This window comes from Sordaria macrospora, chromosome 6 (genome assembly GCF_033870435.1).
Source record: "Sordaria macrospora chromosome 6, complete sequence".
Classification (NCBI taxonomy): domain Eukaryota; kingdom Fungi; phylum Ascomycota; class Sordariomycetes; order Sordariales; family Sordariaceae; genus Sordaria; species Sordaria macrospora.
In genome coordinates, this window is record NC_089376.1 from 2,841,414 (window position 1) to 2,856,868 (window position 15,455).

General features: G+C 53.5%; 4 protein-coding genes and 1 non-coding gene across 5 annotated transcripts; 3 read left to right on the plus strand and 2 right to left on the minus strand.

Annotated features, from left to right (window-relative positions):
* Positions 1-3,833, plus strand: SMAC4_03602 (uncharacterized protein). Its single transcript, XM_066089976.1, has 4 exons — positions 1-371; positions 449-670; positions 734-2,753; positions 2,816-3,833. Exons 1-4 carry the CDS (start codon positions 49-51, stop codon positions 3,569-3,571), a joined length of 3,321 nt encoding a protein of 1,106 aa, XP_065947532.1. The 5' UTR covers positions 1-48; the 3' UTR covers positions 3,572-3,833.
* A 525-nt stretch (positions 3,834-4,358) lies between these two features.
* SMAC4_03603 (uncharacterized protein) lies at positions 4,359-5,650 on the minus strand (the record flags this gene model as incomplete). The annotated part of the gene is made up of 2 exons (XM_066089977.1): positions 5,232-5,650; positions 4,359-5,156 (listed from the first exon to the last, which is right to left on the minus strand). Exons 1-2 carry the CDS (start codon positions 5,388-5,390, stop codon positions 4,359-4,361), a joined length of 957 nt encoding a protein of 318 aa, XP_065947533.1. The 5' UTR covers positions 5,391-5,650.
* Positions 5,651-6,228: 578 nt separating this feature from the next.
* Positions 6,229-6,315, minus strand: SMAC4_14006. Its single transcript is given in 2 exon segments — positions 6,229-6,263; positions 6,279-6,315. It is a non-coding gene; the product is annotated as a tRNA-His (tRNA).
* A 2,475-nt stretch (positions 6,316-8,790) lies between these two features.
* Positions 8,791-10,112, plus strand: SMAC4_12124 (uncharacterized protein). Its single transcript, XM_024655435.2, has 2 exons — positions 8,791-9,320; positions 9,399-10,112. The coding sequence occupies exons 1-2, from the start codon at positions 9,090-9,092 to the stop codon at positions 9,702-9,704; spliced, it is 537 nt and encodes a 178-aa protein (XP_024511323.1). The 5' UTR covers positions 8,791-9,089; the 3' UTR covers positions 9,705-10,112.
* A 2,374-nt stretch (positions 10,113-12,486) lies between these two features.
* On the plus strand, positions 12,487-15,128 carry SMAC4_12831 (uncharacterized protein). Its single transcript, XM_066091094.1, has 3 exons — positions 12,487-12,723; positions 12,822-13,362; positions 13,491-15,128. The coding sequence occupies exons 1-3, from the start codon at positions 12,670-12,672 to the stop codon at positions 14,948-14,950; spliced, it is 2,055 nt and encodes a 684-aa protein (XP_065947534.1). The 5' UTR covers positions 12,487-12,669; the 3' UTR covers positions 14,951-15,128.
* The last annotated feature ends 327 nt before the right edge of the window (positions 15,129-15,455 follow it).

Sequence of the window (15,455 nt, forward strand, 5' to 3'; positions counted from 1 at the left end):
TCAAACTTCGCTGAAGTTCAACCGGCGAGAACATACACAAGATATTGAATGGGGACAGAGATCGAACTTGACGTCGAGGGCCAGACGGAGCCTCCTATATGTGGCTTCAAAAGTCCAACAACGTCCAAAACAACCACACGGTCCCCGACCTTGACTACGCTCAACACTGGGACCATCATCGGAGAAGAATGTGAAGGCGGGGCCGACGACGACGCCACTGTCAACCGTGCGTCGGGAGATACCACCGCCACCACTACTACTACCGAAACCGGAACCGGAGCCGGACCCAGCCGTCTCCCGTCCTTTACCCCCGAAGCGGCCCACACCCTTTCGGTGCCGGACGTCTCTGCTCTTCTCAACACCAACCCTGAGTAAATCCCCTTTGTTGTCTTATATCCGTCAGAAACGTCTCTACACTCAAAGTTTGGTCACTTATCTCGTCATATAGAAATGGAATCGACAGCAATGAAGCTGCCCGTCGTCTACAGCACCATGGCCCCAACAAGGTTGAGGGTGCCAAGGGTTTATCCCTTTGGACGATTCTCATGAGACAAGTCTCCAACAGCTTGACTCTTGTCCTCGTTATCACCATGGTCCTGTCTTTTGCCATCAGTGACTATATCGAAGGCGGTGTCATTGCTGCAGTCATTCTTCTCAACATCATAGTCGGGTAAGATCAAATACTGCTTCTTGTTGACCCATTCTTATTGAGACGCTAATCGTACCTCATCAGCTTCCTGCAGGACTATCGCGCCGAGCAAACCATCCAGGCTTTGTACGCCCTGTCGGCGCCCACCTGCAAAGTGATCCGGTCCGGGGCCACCACTACCATCAAAGCCGAGGCACTCGTGCCAGGTGACATTGTCCGCCTCAATGTCGGCGATGTCGTCCCCGCCGACCTCCGTCTCGCCACCAGCATCAACCTCTCTACCGATGAGGCCCTGTTGACCGGCGAATCGCTGCCCGTCAGCAAGCATGCTGAGGTGGTCATGGCCCGGGACCGCGAGGTCCCTCTCGGTGACCGCTCTAACATGGTCTACTCAGCTAGCACCATTACTCGCGGGCGCGCCACTGGCATCGTTGTCTCCACGGGCATGGGCACCGAAGTAGGCAAAATCGCGGGCCTGTTGCGCGATAGCAATGGCGGGCGCAACAAGAAGCACGTCGACAAAGAAGAAATGGGAGCACTCCGCTCGCTGCTCGTCCGTGCCCGAAACGGCATGCGCGTCCTCCTCGGCCTCGACGGCACTCCGCTGCAGGTCACGCTGAGCAAGTTTGCGCTGCTGCTGTTTGCCCTGGCCATTTTGTTGGCCATCATCGTTTTCTCGGTCAGCAAGTTCGACGTCACGGACGAGGTTCTCATCTATGGTATCTGCGTCGCCGTGGCCGTCATCCCTGAGTCTCTCATTGCTGTGTTGACCATCGCCACCGCGCTCGGCACTCATGCCATGGCCCGCGGAAACGTGGTTATCCGCAAGCTAGCCGCACTTGAGGCGGTGGGCGGGGTCACCAACATCTGCTCGGACAAGACGGGAACGCTGACGCAGGGAAAGATGGTGACCAGAAAGGTCTGGCTGGTTGATGGTACCGAGGTCGAAGTCCAGGGGACGACGCATCCTTTTGATCCTACCAGCGGGTCGGTCAAGATCGGAGAGGAAGTCTTTAGCCTCGCTGATCAAGGCATGAAAGACCCTGAAGAGGCCATTGGCGAAAAGGGAGAGAATCTCAAAGAATTTCTGGAGAGCATTGCGCTCTGCAACAACTCGGCTGTTACCAAGGCCGAGACTTATACGGCTATCGGTGAGCCCACCGAGATTGCGTTGCAGACGTTTGCGATGCGTTTTGGTATGGGAAAGCCAAGTGTCTTGGCTGCTGATGATGGACAGTCTCGGCAGCAGCAGCTGCTACTCGCCGAGTACCCCTTTGATTCATCCTGCAAGAGGATGACGGTCGTTTACACAAACACGGAGAGCGGATCTTCTGGTGCTGCTTACGCTTACACCAAGGGTGCGCTCGAAGCTCTGCTGCCTTTGCTTGACGCTTCCGACGAGCAGAAGATTGAAGTCGTAGCTAAGGCGGAAGCCCTTGCTGCCCAAGGTCTGCGTGTCCTTTGTGTTGCCAAGCGTTCCGTCGATGGAGCCCTCTTTCAGGTTCAAACTCGGGATGACACTTCTGCTACTCCTGACAAAGAGAAAGCGTCGCCGTCAAATATTCCCGAAAGGTCCACCATTGAAAGGCACTTGACTTTCCTTGGCTTGGCTGGTATCTATGACCCCCCCCGTCTCGAGTCCGCTGCAGCAGTCCAGAAGTGTCAAGCAGCTGGTATCACGGTCCACATGGTAACCGGCGACCACGTCAAGACTGCAACGGCGATTGCCTGCGAGATTGGTATCATCAAGCCGAGCAGACAAACTGATGGGACCCAGGTGATGGTGGCCAGCGCTTTTGACAGTCTCACAGATGCCGAAATTGACTCTCTGGAAAGTTTGCCCTTGGTGCTTGCGAGATGCAGCCCGTCAACAAAGGTTAGAATGGTCGAAGCCATGCATCGGAGAAAGGCATTTTGCGTCATGACTGGTGATGGCGTCAACGACTCCCCCGCCCTCAAGAAGTCGGACGTGGGCATTGCCATGGGCCTGAGCGGTAGTGATGTCGCCAAAGAGGCGGCGGATATGGTTCTTACAGATGACAACTTTGCCTCCATTGTTACCGCCATCGAAGAGGGAAGAAGGCTCTTTGATAACATTCAAAAGGTACGTACCTGATCAAGCAAGCGGACGGGAAGCGTCAAGGCTAACAATCGCAACTCTTCTAGTTCCTTCTACACCTCCTCATCTCCAATATCGCCCAGGTCATTCTGCTCCTCATTGGCCTTTCGTTCAAAGACAATGCCGGCGTCTCCGTGTTCCCGCTCTCCCCGCTCGAAATCCTCTGGGCCAACCTGGTCACCTCCTCTTTCCTCGCCCTTGGTCTCGGCCTCGAAGATGCCCAGCCGGACGTGATGCAGCGCCCTCCGCACGACCTCCAAGTCGGCATCTTTACGCGCGAGCTGATCATTGACAAGTTCGTCTACGGCACCGCCATGGGCGGACTCTGTCTGGCGGCCTTCACCAGCGTGGCATACGGCATGTCAGGCGCTGACGGGCTCGGCGAGGGCTGTAACGAGGACTGGTCTTCGGAATGCGGCGTGGCATTCAGGGCGAGAGCGACCACGTTCGCTACGCTAACCTTCCTACTACTTGTCACGGCGTGGGAGTGCAAGCACTTTACCCGGTCGCTGTTCAACATGCATCCAGAGAAGTACTCGGGCCCACTGTCCGTCTTCAGGACGGTTTGGCAGAACAAGTTCCTGTTTGGCGCCGTGTCAGCCGGCTTCGTGATTTGTTTCCCTGTCATCTACATCCCGGTTATCAACCACGTGGTCTTTAAGCATAATGCCATCACGTGGGAGTGGGGCGTCGTTGCTGCTTGTGTGGTTGTTTATGTGGCCATTGTCGAGGCTTGGAAGGCTCTCAAGAGACGGACTTACAAGCCCAATATCGTGACTCCAGTTGGTGGAGAGGGAGTGTAAGGGTATCTATCGATGGGAGATAGGAAATACGTATGTCGTCCTCTCGGTGGCTTGGTGAAGAAGTCTCCTAGGCATGTCACGTCAGTGATGGGTTATGTATAACGGTTATGAATGATGTGTGTCACGCAGTTTTCGAAGGGAGGAAGGAAAGGACATCAGATTGTCATTGTTATTAGTCTTTGTCGGGTTTTCGTTCTTTTAGGTCCTGTAGCTACATACCTCTGAAGTTGAAAAAGGCATAACATGCCATCAAAACAACCAACCCTTCTGATGCTGATCGGAGGCGATTGAGATGTGACAGCTGGCAGGCACTATACAAGGTCCCGTTCCTAGCCCCTCTTACCACAACGAGGGACCTTGTGATCTCGTGGTCCCATAGCGCAGGGGTTACGTTGATGAATAATTTAGCGTGGCGGTTTTCGTATTGTTGTTGTTGTTAGTTCGACAAGCGTACTCGGGCGACTTGGCTTTTTGCGTTTTTGATGCGATGAAAACAAGTATCGAATATAATAGAAATGAAGATGTTAAATTCTTCTTTCCTGTTTCGGAGTTTATTTCGGTGGTAGAGGATAGATGAATGGAAGGTGTGACGTGATGTGATGTGCTGTTCTTGTGAGAGGGGGGGAGGAAGGAAGGGGGCGCCATGTACAAAGAAACCAAAAAGTGTGATTTTGAAGGGAATGATCAGACCTGAATAAGAAGCCATGGATGGAAGGGAACTTGGCGAGTATCATTCTAATCGAGCAGCAGTCAAAAAAAGAAAGGTCAAGTCAGTAGCATTCAATTCTCAAAGCTTACTCTCCCTCTTCCTCCCCGTCCCCATCCCCGTCCCCGTCATGGGCGTCGCAAACCCTCCTCCCCCGGCCCCTCCCGCCGCGTTATCCTGCGCCATCGCCGCACTAATCGCATCCACGCTCTTCAAAATCCACTCGCACCCTTCATCACTCGCCAATCTCTCGATGCCCTCCGCCTCTTCCCCTTTACCATTACCAGAAGTAGAAGCTGCAAACTCCTGAACATGCGCCCCCTGCTCCACCGCCTTCCTCAACCCAAACACATGGCTCAAAACCTGCGGCCCAACACCCGTCTGCGCCCGCAAACACGCAATAGCCACGACGCTGGTTAAGCTCCGTCCCACACTTCCCAGCCCATGTCTATCCCCAGAAGGGGGGTCACTAAGCAACGGCCCATAATGGCTGCCAAGGATATGCACCGGTAGGTCAGGGTGCGCCTCAGCTAGCTTGGCTTCTAGTTTTGCATCAAGGGGTGTATACACCGATTCCCAGAGCTGACGACCCCGGGCGTGCATGGAGGAAATATTTTGGGGTGTAGTTTGTCGGGAGGGCGTGGTAGATAGGGAAGAAGAGAGCTGGGGGTGGGCGGAGGAGAGGAAAGAGCGGAAGGCGTTGAGACTGTTGATGGTGCGCGGGATGCCGTTGAAGGAGATGCATTTGAGGCCGATTTCGCGGATGAATTCGGCGGATTCCAAGGTGGCGTTCGATGATAAGTTGGAAAGGCGGGACGAGGCAAGTGTGAGCAGAGGTTCCAAGGAGGAGGGCGAGTTGAGGGTGAATGTTGCTGCGGCCTGTTTTTTGTTTGTTTATGGTTAGTGGGATCACGTATCATGAAGTGAACCAAGCAGTGACAAAAAAACACATACAGAAAGCGCAAGCCACGGCTTCTCGCCGTATTTCCTCTCGCGAGCCTCGTCGGCGATCTTGGTGTAGACGGCCTCAATGTTGCGCGGCGCGGGCGTCTGGCCGGGGCGCGCAAAGGGCGCGTTGATGAGGCCCTTGAGGGAAGGGGAGAGCTTGGACATGATTTTTCTTTTTGCTGCAAATGTCGACGGTGTCACTGTCCGTGGGGCGGTTTAGTCTTATAGGATCTTCTTCTAAATTAAGCCGTCGGAAGGTTCGTCGCGATGCCCGGAGGACCTGGACTTGGACGTCGACGTGGCAAGTGGAGGTTTGAGATGGAGAAGGCAGGTAAGGTCTCAGACTTTTATTGTACGAAAGAAAGAAAGTTCAATTCAGGAACGAACTACTGTATGCAGGCAAGTGAGGTGATGGTTGCTGCTTGGCGCTTCTTCCCCCGCGTTTATAACGTTCTGCCGTGGTTTGAGGTTTGGTGTTGAGGGACGGCAGACGGGGACAGTTACCCCGGAAATTGGAAATGCAGGCGATGACCGAGGCAGTGGAGTTGACGACCCCGTTTCGGCACCTAGAAAATGCGCCGAAGCTGTGCGTGTTATCCGCAATGCCCCTGAAAGACACCGTGACCTGTCTGAGCTCGCATACGTATTTACAAAAAATAAAGATTCCTATTTCCAATACCTCAAGAATGTCTTTCGAGGAAGGTACATCGCGGAAGAAACGGAACAGTTGTTTTTAGTATATATAAACTTTAACATCCATTTTAACTAGTTAGGGTCCTTCAGGCTTGCATGATCTCGAATACCGGGGCACCCTTAACAAATCCAAGTCTGACATCGCCCTAGGTGATTACCTAATCTGACAGACAGTTCGTCCGATTCTCAAGCTTCTTTTGTTTGTCGACATACCAGTTGTCGGACAGCAAAAAAATCACAATATACCCTCGTATGGACGGTTGTTCTTGTTTCCGCCTCCTGAACGCCATGAGACATGCGACAAAAAATGTGGGATTGCCAGGAATCGAACCTGGGTCCTCTCGGATCGCTGTGTAGAAACCACAACGAGAAGTACTGACCACTATACTACAATCCCTGTGATGTTTTTGGGTCTTTTTGTAAGAACTTAAAATTCCAGGCGGACAAAAGCATAGGCGAACCTTTTCAACATGTCAGATCAACTTGATACCCAAATTTTTGCAAAGACTACTTCGAGCGCATTACTCCATCGTCTTCAAGTCATCCGCCACCGAAAAGGCCGCATCCGTCTTTCTCTTTACTTCCTCCACATCCACCCCTGGTGCAATCTCCGTCAAGGTGAGCGTGCCCTTTTTGCGGTCAACCTCAAATACGCACAGATCGGTGATGATGGTGCTGACGACCCTCGCACCCGTCAACGGCAAGCTGCAGGTCTGCACCACCTTGGACGACCCGTCCTTGGCAACGTGCTCGGTAGCCACCACGATCTTGGTGTTGTCCGGGTTAGACACCAGGTCCATGGCACCGCCCATTCCCTTGAACATCTTGCCGGGAATCATGTAGTTGGCAAGGTCGCCGGCCGCGCTAACCTGCAGGGCTCCGAGGATGGAGACGTCGACGTGGCCGCCGCGGATCATGGAGAAGGATTCGGAGCTGTCAAAGGTGGCGGCGCCAGGGACGAGGGTGACGCTTTCTTTACCGGCGTTGACGATGTCGCTGAAAATATTGGTTAGTATGCTGTAAAACAAGTCGTTATGGGGAAGATCGGGTACTCACGGATCAACTTCGTCGGGCAAGGGGTACGCACCCATCCCCAGGATGCCGTTTTCGGACTGAATCCAAACCTGCTGTCTAGGCGGCAAAAACTCTGGAGCCAGCGTTGGGATACCAACACCAAGATTGACATAGGATCCATGCTTCAGCTCCTTCGCCGCACGCCTAGCGATCCTGTTCCTCCGTTCCTGCGCATCCGAGCCCCCTGACTGGGGTGTCGTCTTTGCCTGCTTTCCATCATTACCATCCTCTGGCGACCGCGTCTTGAGAACCTCAACCTGAGATGGTTTCGTAGCCGGTACGATACGGTCGATGAAAATGCCAGCAAGGTCCACGTAGTTGGGGTCGATCTCGCCAACCTCAACAATGTTCTCCGCCTCGACGATGGCCACCTTTGCGGCCTTAGCCATTAACGGCGCAAAGCCCTTGGCCGTGTAGCGGAAGACGCAGTTTCCGGCTTTGTCAACCTTCCATGCGCGCAGGATGGCTACGTCGCCTGGTAAAGCGGTTTCCATTAGGAACGGTCGGCCGTTGAAGATCCTTGTTTCCCTGGGCTTGCCGTACTCGACCACGTTTCCGTCGGCGTCATGGCGAACGGGAATCTCGCCTTGTTGGATGAACGTGCGCCCGCCAGTAGGTGTAAAGAAGGCCGGAATGCCACTACCGGCAGCTCGTATCCTCTCGGCTATTGTCCCCTGGGGACATAGCTCAACAGCGATTTTTCCAGTGAGGTACTTCTTTTCGAGAATCTTGTTGGATCCTAGATGGGACATGATCATGCGATCGATCTGGCCAGACTCGATGAGGAGAGCCAGGCCTCCGCGACCTTCGGCGCCCGCGTTGTTGGATACCGCGGTTAGGGAGTGGAGAGATTCTGGGCCTCTTTTTCGAATTGCCTCAATGAGGGTTTCTGTAATGCAATCTTAGCATGACATGAAGCTGAAACTTGGGCTAACATATGGTCGTCTGCTCACCTGCTACACCGCACAAACCAAAGCCAGAACTCAAGATAACAGATCCGCTCTGAATATCTGCTACAGCATCGTCGGCGCTGGCATACAGCTTGGATTCGCCCCGGGTGACTGTTGGGAGGTCTTGGGAGCGGCAATTCTTGGAGTAGGAGAGATTACGGATACCGTGCCCTGCTATTATCCTAACTCCCAGTGAGAGCTTTAACGAAGGTCTGGAGATGGCAGATGTTGATACCGCCCAGTGACGAGAAATAAGAAGTGCCGGCGCTGACTGTCGCAATGCGCGTGGAATGCCAGCCATTGTCGCCGTTTGTTGTCGGTATAAAATCACGATTGAAAATGATGTTTGGAGGTGTTGGACGACCCTGCCAAACCACACAAAAAAAAAAAAAACAATTCGTAAGTATATCAACGATCAATGGGCAACATGGCTGGCGATTCCTCGCCGCATCTCAAAGTGTTGCATGCGTTTCCGCTCGGCGGTTGATTTGGACTCCGAGAGGGGGAAACCTTCCAGGGGCGGTTACAGCGGAAGCAATACGGTAATACGGCGCCAAGACCAAACGTCACGAAGCGGGGCCGAGGTTTCATTATATTATCGCGAAGGAATCCATTGCCGCATTGAAAATGCCAAATGAAGTCAAAGATGTTCTGACCATGTTTAGTTGATAGCAAGACAGTTGATGCCCCGATACAGAAACGAAGGGGGATACTTGGAGTCAAAGTCAATGCTGCAGCGCCGCCAAGGAACTGGCTGCAATGGCTCTTATCGGCATGGCTTATCGCTCATAGAGGTGCCCGTAGAGGTACACCTCTACCAGTACCGTCCAAGGTCTGAATGCCTTCGGTGGAAGACCACCACCTCTTACTTCAATCCTGAATAGAGTAAAGGAAACCTGCCAAGAACCCTTCATGTTTAAACTCCTAGCGTATGGCACCAGGATGGCAGAAATATTGATCAGGTTGAAGTTCGAGATTTGAACACAGAGTTATCTTGTCTTACTATGCAGTGACGTCATGATCAAAGCTCCCGCCGTTTGTCGTCGTCGGCGATCTCCAACTCGGCCTTCAGAATAACTTCTCAAACCATTTCTCCAGAAACCCAAATCCTCTCCGGTATCATACCATCACATCAATTACCGCCAAGATGACCAAGATCTCCGAAACCGTCAAAGCCGACCACAAGCTTATTACCGAGCTGTATCATGCCATTCGCGGCGCCGAACCAGAGGATCGTCACTCGCTGCGAAACAAGTTCATCTGGACGCTTGATCAATACCTCATCGTCGAAGACCTGGTCGTAACACCGGCACTCGAGGAGCACCTTTCAAAGCACGGCGACAAGCGACGCCAGAGGCTGTCCGATGACTTTGAAAGTGTAAGTACTTGGACCTTGTCCTCGATCTCCCAAGTACCTAACTGGATCGTGCTAACCACCATGTATCCACTGCGACAGATAAACGCCAAGCTCAGACACATGCTACAGTTCGATCCCGCTGAAGAAAGCTTCAACTCGTCCCTGCTGGCCATCTGGGTGGACCTAGAACCGCACGTCTACGAGGAGGAGAAAAGCGATCTCCATCGGCTGGAGGAGAACTTGTCCGAGACCGTGTCGACCGAGCTCAGCAACAAGTACAACAGGATCAAGGATATGTTGCAGAAGCCATACGGCAAGGACGGAGCACCGGATTCCAAGATCCTGACGGCCGTTTTGGAGATGCCGAGACAGGATTTGATTGTTAAGCTTGGGTTGACAGAGTAATGGGGAAGAAGTTGAAGGGGCTCAAGACCATGGATACCACACACGTTACCTATGTTTTGTTGGCAAGCGCAAGCTTCGAGTTCTAACTTGACACAAACATTCATCGTTTTCAAAGGCAAATGGTTGCTGTTCTTGCCATTCACACTTCCGGTTCAGTTGTTGGTTCTCTCTCTGTAACTGGCAGGAATGGTCGTCAGCCGAAGCAGAGCTGGAAGCTCAAAACTCTGGACGACGGCAAAGTCGGTCCTTCCTCCCTCAGCAAAGCGAATTGAGGAGGGTGGAATTTCAAGTTGTCCGGTTAGGTCAGCCTACCGTAGTGGAAGGACTAGCAAAAACTGTCTCAACGTTCCTGCTCGATTTGCAACCCTTCGTCGAACCCCAAATTCCACTTTCCTTTTCTGTTCGGCGAGGAACAATCACGTTGATCATTACTTCCAGTACCCAACGCATTCATGGTACGATTTCTGACTCTGTGTTACACCAGAAGGGGTTTCCAACTGGGACCACTGTTGATCGTTGGGCAAAATTCATGAAGAACGAAAATCTTCCATGAACTGCTTCCGGGTGGCTTCGCGGCGGTTTTTCCATACACCAAGCAAAGAAGAATACTGCAAATATCCTCTACGACAATCCGTATCACAACATCTTTACAACTTGACGAGAGTTCGGTCAACTAATGTACTATTGTCAATTGGCGCGGATGCATCCAATTTATTACCAAAATACCAGCTCTTTCTCCCAACAATGTGGTCGGTTATCCAATACCGACGTATTGCAAAACAAGCGCAGGCCGAAGTCGAATCAGGCCGTCTACCAGGCCTGTACCTGAATTCCAGAACAGGAGATGACGTCTCAGAAGAAGCCGTTGGAGACTAGGAAGACACGAACACTGAAGATGACGACACTCAATCACGCCCCAAAGAAGAACCCATAATCGTCTCGACCCTCGGCGACAATGATCCCATCGATCCCAAGAACTGGCCCCTAGCAAGCCGGTGCAAGAACATCGCCATCCTCTTCTTCCTCATCTTTGGCCAGGGATACTCAGCCGGCGCCGAGTCCATAGCCAACACCGCCGCTGCCACAGAATACGGCGTGGACGCGGGCCTCGAGACACTCTCCACGGCCATGTACTTGTTCGGAATGGGGTCGGGTGCGCTCTTTGCCGGGCCGCTATCCGAAACCTTTGGCCGGAACCCGGTCTACCTCACCTCGACATTTTGCTACCTCTTTTTCGTTCTTGGCTCCGCCCTGTGGCCGACATTTGGCGGACATGTGGCATGTCGGTACTTTGTCGGGCTCTTTGCGAGTGGTACCCTGGGCAGCAACGGGTCGAGTGTACAGGACCAGTTCACTTTTGTCGGGAGGACATTTGCTTTTCCTGTCATCGCCTGGGCAAACGTTGCAGGTAAGCCTTTTTATTTTTAACCTGCCATCCATCCCAGCACTGATTCCACTCAGCTAGGTAACTAACATGGCATTGATATCCATAGCTCCAGTCATCGCCCCCATCGCTGGCGGCTGGATCACCGTCAAGCGCGAACTCGGATGGCACTGGACAGAGTGGGTCACGCTTATAATCTCCAGCACCGCCTTCTTAATCTCTTTCTTGTTCCTCCCCGAGACCTACCTCCCCAAACTCCTCGACTGGAAAGCCGCCCACCTCCGGCGCCTCACCAACGACCCACGCTACGTATCTGCGCACGCTCGCAACCTCAAAGAGAGATCCTTCGGTCAGCGCTTGCGGGCCCGCCTCTCGCTCCCCGTCAAGTTCATCCACACCGAGCCCGTCATCACCGTCCTAGGCGTCTATTCCATCTTGCTTTATACCCTCTTGTTCACCTTCCAGTCCGGCTTCGACAAAATCTTCAAAAACGTCTACCACCTCTCCACGGAGAAAACGGGCGCTTGCTTCGGCGCCATCGCCGCGGGCGTCACATTCTTCCTGCTGGCGGTGCCGGGTCTTTATCTCTGGGCTCGCCGCAAAGCCCACCTCTTGAGAAAGGATACCACGCTGGAACCCGAATTCCGCCTCTACCCGGGCTTCCTAGCCGGCCCCCTTTTACCGGTGGCCCTCTTCTGGCTAGGGTGGACCGACGTGGAAAGAATACCAATGTGGTCCGTCCTAGGCGCCTGTTTCCTCTTCGGGCTGGTGCTGATGGCGATGTACACCAGCAGCTACGGATACATTGTCGACAGCTATGGGACGCACGCCGCAAGCGCCCTGTCGGCTATCACGATGTTGAGGTACATCATTGCGGGCGGGATGGCCATGGGCACGAGACCGCTGTTCACGTTACATGGGTTTGGCGTGAAGTGGACGATGACGGTTTTGGGTAGTGTGGCAGTTTTGTTGGCGCCGGCGCCGTTTGTGTTTTGGAGGATGGGGCCGAGGTTGAGGGCGAGGAGTGCGTTTGCTGTTAGTCCGAAAGGGAAGGGGAAGGAAAAGGAGGAGGAGGGGGAGGGGGAGTAGGAGAAGAGTGGGTGTCGTGGAAGTGGGATAACCTGATATCTGGTAGCCTCGGACGACTGGAGCGGTTGCGTTGGAGGAGAAGGCACCGGCCTCGACGAACGCGGCAAACAGATCGCCCTCGAATGTTCTCCTTGTGGTTGTCAACTAGTAAGTATAGTTTTCGATTAGCATTAAAAGTATAGGATATTCAACGCCGATAGGTCACTGTGTTCAGATCACAGAGAGAAAAGTCCAATTGGTGTAAAATTAATGTTGATTACCCCTCATCTTGGTCATTCCGCGTTATTCCCCTCCTCATCCTCTTCCACGGAATCATAACCAACACATGAGTTTTACTCCTACGACACGATACTATAACGTCCATTTCAGAATCATTTCCTTTAGCAAAGGTTAGAACACAGAAAATATCTTACTCGGTGCCGTGGACGTTGCAAAAGAGGAGTGACCTTCACCATCGGAGCTACCAAATGACGTGATTTGAGGAGGGACGCTATGCCCCGCATACTACCTCTCTACCTCTACCGAACAAAACACCACCCTCATTATGTGCGAACAAAGAGAACTCTGAGCCATTCTCTATCCTCATCACATCTTTTACATTCCCTTCGACTTTCAATTGCACAGTCTCACTAACTCGGCATAAGCCCTCACATTTCAAGATGGTTTCAACCTCCCTTCCCTCGCCCTCAGAGGCCTCATCATCACCATCAACAACTGTAGCAGCAATAACAACAGCAGCACCACCACCACCACCACCAGCCAACACAGTCAACACACTCACAAACAAAGACTACGACCTCTCCACCCCCCTCAACCCCAACGGGGCAATCAGCGGTGGCCTCCGCCAAAACCTCACCTCCTACGGCGACGCCCACTTCAGCCTCTTCATGCGCAAGCTCTTCATCAAAGCCATGGGCTACAGCGAAGACGCTTTATCACGGCCCATCATCGGCATCGTGAACACCTACTCGAGCTTCAACCCGTGCCACGCCAACATCCCGCAGCTGATGGACGCGGTGAAGCGGGGTGTCCAGCTTAATGGCGGGTTGGCGATGGATTTTCCGACGATTAGTCTGCATGAGTCGTTTGCGAGCCCGACGAGCATGTATTTGCGGAATCTGATGAGTATGGATACTGAGGAGATGATAAAGGCGCAGCCTGTTGATGGGGTTGTGCTTATTGGAGGTATGTTACCTACTGTGTATGAAAAGGCACCTGTTGGGGATGGGGTGAAGGGGGATTTTGTGTTCCGTTGATGATGATGATGATGATGATGATGATGCTTGGGTTAGCTAACAAACAGGTAACGAAAGGGTGTGACAAAACAACGCCAGCTCAGTTGATGGGCGGCATTTCCGCAAACAAGCCCATCATTCACTTGGTAACCGGCCCCATGATGCCCGGTAGTTTCCAAGGGACTCGCGTCGGCGCGTGTACGGACTGCCGGAACAACTGGGCTAAGTTCCGCGCTGGGACGCTCGATATCGAGGACATCGCCGCCCTGAACGAGGAACTCGCGCCCACATCCGGGACCTGCGGCGTAATGGGGACAGCCTCGACAATGGCCTGTCTCCTCGTCGCCCTTGGTCTGATGCCGCTTTCCCTACCTTCCGCCACCGCACCCGCCGTCTCGTCCGCCCGTTTACGGGTTGCCGAGCACACCGGCGCCCTGGCCGTGCAGCTTTCACAGTCGCAGCTGAAGCCGCAGGACCTCCTGACGCGAGAGTCCTTTCTTAACGCCATTACGGTCCTGCAAGCCATCGGCGGCTCGACCAACGCCATCGTCCACCTGATGGCCATCATCAACCGCCACCCTTTGCTCGCGGGCACAATTTCTTTGAAAACCATCGATGAAATCGGCCGCAAAACCCCGCTCCTCGTCGATCTCAAGCCTTCAGGGTCAAACTACATGACCGACTTCCACAACGCAGGCGGCATGTTGGCCTTACTATACCAGCTGCGTCCACTCCTACACCTCAACGCTCTGACCGTCGCCGGCCGCACGTTGGGGGAGGAACTCGATTCCATCCCCTTCCGCCCTCTCCCCTTGGGTACCGAATTAAGCCAGATCATTCACCCTTTCTCGTCTCCCCTTTATCCCTCCTCCAGCCTGATCGTCTTCGACCCTTCCATCTCCAACCTCTGCCCCCTCGGTGGCGCCGTGATCAAAGCTTCGGCCTCCAAATACCGACGCCTCCTGCAACACCGCGGCCGAGCTGTGGTTTTCCGTGGTCCAGCTGACCTCGCGGCGCGCATCGATTCTCCGGACCTGGACGTCACGCCCGACTCCGTCTTGATCCTCCAACACATCGGCCCCATCGGGCTGCATAGCCCGGGCATGCCAGAGGCGGGCATGATTCCGATCCCGCGCAAGTTGGCCTTACAGGGGGTAGAAGATATGTTACGGATATCTGACGGAAGGATGAGCGGGACGGCAGGCGGGACAATTGTGTTGCATGTCAGCCCGGAGGCGGCGGATCCGGAGTCGGTGTTGGGGGTGGTGAGGGACGGGGATTGGATCGTATGTGATGTGGAGGGACGGAGGTTGGAGGTAGAGCTGTCAGGGGAGGAGATTGAGATGCGGAAGTGGGAGAGGAGACAACAAGTAGAAGATAACGAGGAGGAAGAAGCGAATTGGCAGAAGAGAGAGAGGATGAGGGGTTATAGAGGGCTGTATATGCGAGAGGTAAACCAGGCTGAGGAGGGGGCGGACTTTGGGTTTTTGACGGCTGCTGGTCCGCAAGGAAAAGGGCAAGGGAAACAGGAAAAGTGAGGCTATTCGAAGGGTCAACGTTTTGTGGTAGAGCTACGTACCGTAGATTTCTCTTGTGTGCGTGAGAAGTCGCGGTGAACGGTCGGTTGGACTTCTGGAAGTTATACCACGTCCACGGTGTAGAATCGGCACACCGACGACCACCTCTTTTCACCTTACCTTTCCCCTACACACATTTTTAGCGATACAAATCCGTCGCCAATTGTTAGTAAGCATTCGCCATTACCTAGACTTACCTGCCTATATCGGTCCCTTGGGACGACGGGATCTTCCCCGCTTAACCAGGTATCCTTCTGCTTCGGAACCGAGAGGCCTGGACCCTTGGACTGAATCCCTTTTTAACCGTCGATATTACCATTGAGGCCCAGGCCCAGGTACTAGGATCCATTGGTTGTGGTACGGGGTCCTGTGGCCTGTCTATGGGTCTGGGTATGTGCCTCTCAGGACCCGAACGTCTTTGAAGGACAGAGGTGCTAGAGCTTTTCAACTCACTATACCTATCTCG

What these genes read in the sequence shown, in the direction of transcription:
- SMAC4_03602 (XM_066089976.1), top strand. Translation starts at nt 49, where the DNA reads ATGGGGACAGAGATCGAACTTGACGTCGAGGGCCAGACGGAGCCTCCT. An exon ending in CTTCTCAACACCAACCCTGA is followed by an intron (nt 372 to 448) that starts GTAAATCCCCTT and finishes CTCGTCATATAG; the next exon opens with AAATGGAATCGACAGCAATG. An exon ending in CTTCTCAACATCATAGTCGG is followed by an intron (nt 671 to 733) that starts GTAAGATCAAAT and finishes GTACCTCATCAG; the next exon opens with CTTCCTGCAGGACTATCGCG.
- SMAC4_12124 (XM_024655435.2), top strand. Translation starts at nt 9,090, where the DNA reads ATGACCAAGATCTCCGAAACCGTCAAAGCCGACCACAAGCTTATTACC. An exon ending in TGTCCGATGACTTTGAAAGT is followed by an intron (nt 9,321 to 9,398) that starts GTAAGTACTTGG and finishes CCACTGCGACAG; the next exon opens with ATAAACGCCAAGCTCAGACA.
- SMAC4_12831 (XM_066091094.1), top strand. Translation starts at nt 12,670, where the DNA reads ATGCCCCGCATACTACCTCTCTACCTCTACCGAACAAAACACCACCCT. An exon ending in CAAAACACCACCCTCATTAT is followed by an intron (nt 12,724 to 12,821) that starts GTGCGAACAAAG and finishes ACTCGGCATAAG; the next exon opens with CCCTCACATTTCAAGATGGT. An exon ending in TGGGGTTGTGCTTATTGGAG is followed by an intron (nt 13,363 to 13,490) that starts GTATGTTACCTA and finishes AGGTAACGAAAG; the next exon opens with GGTGTGACAAAACAACGCCA.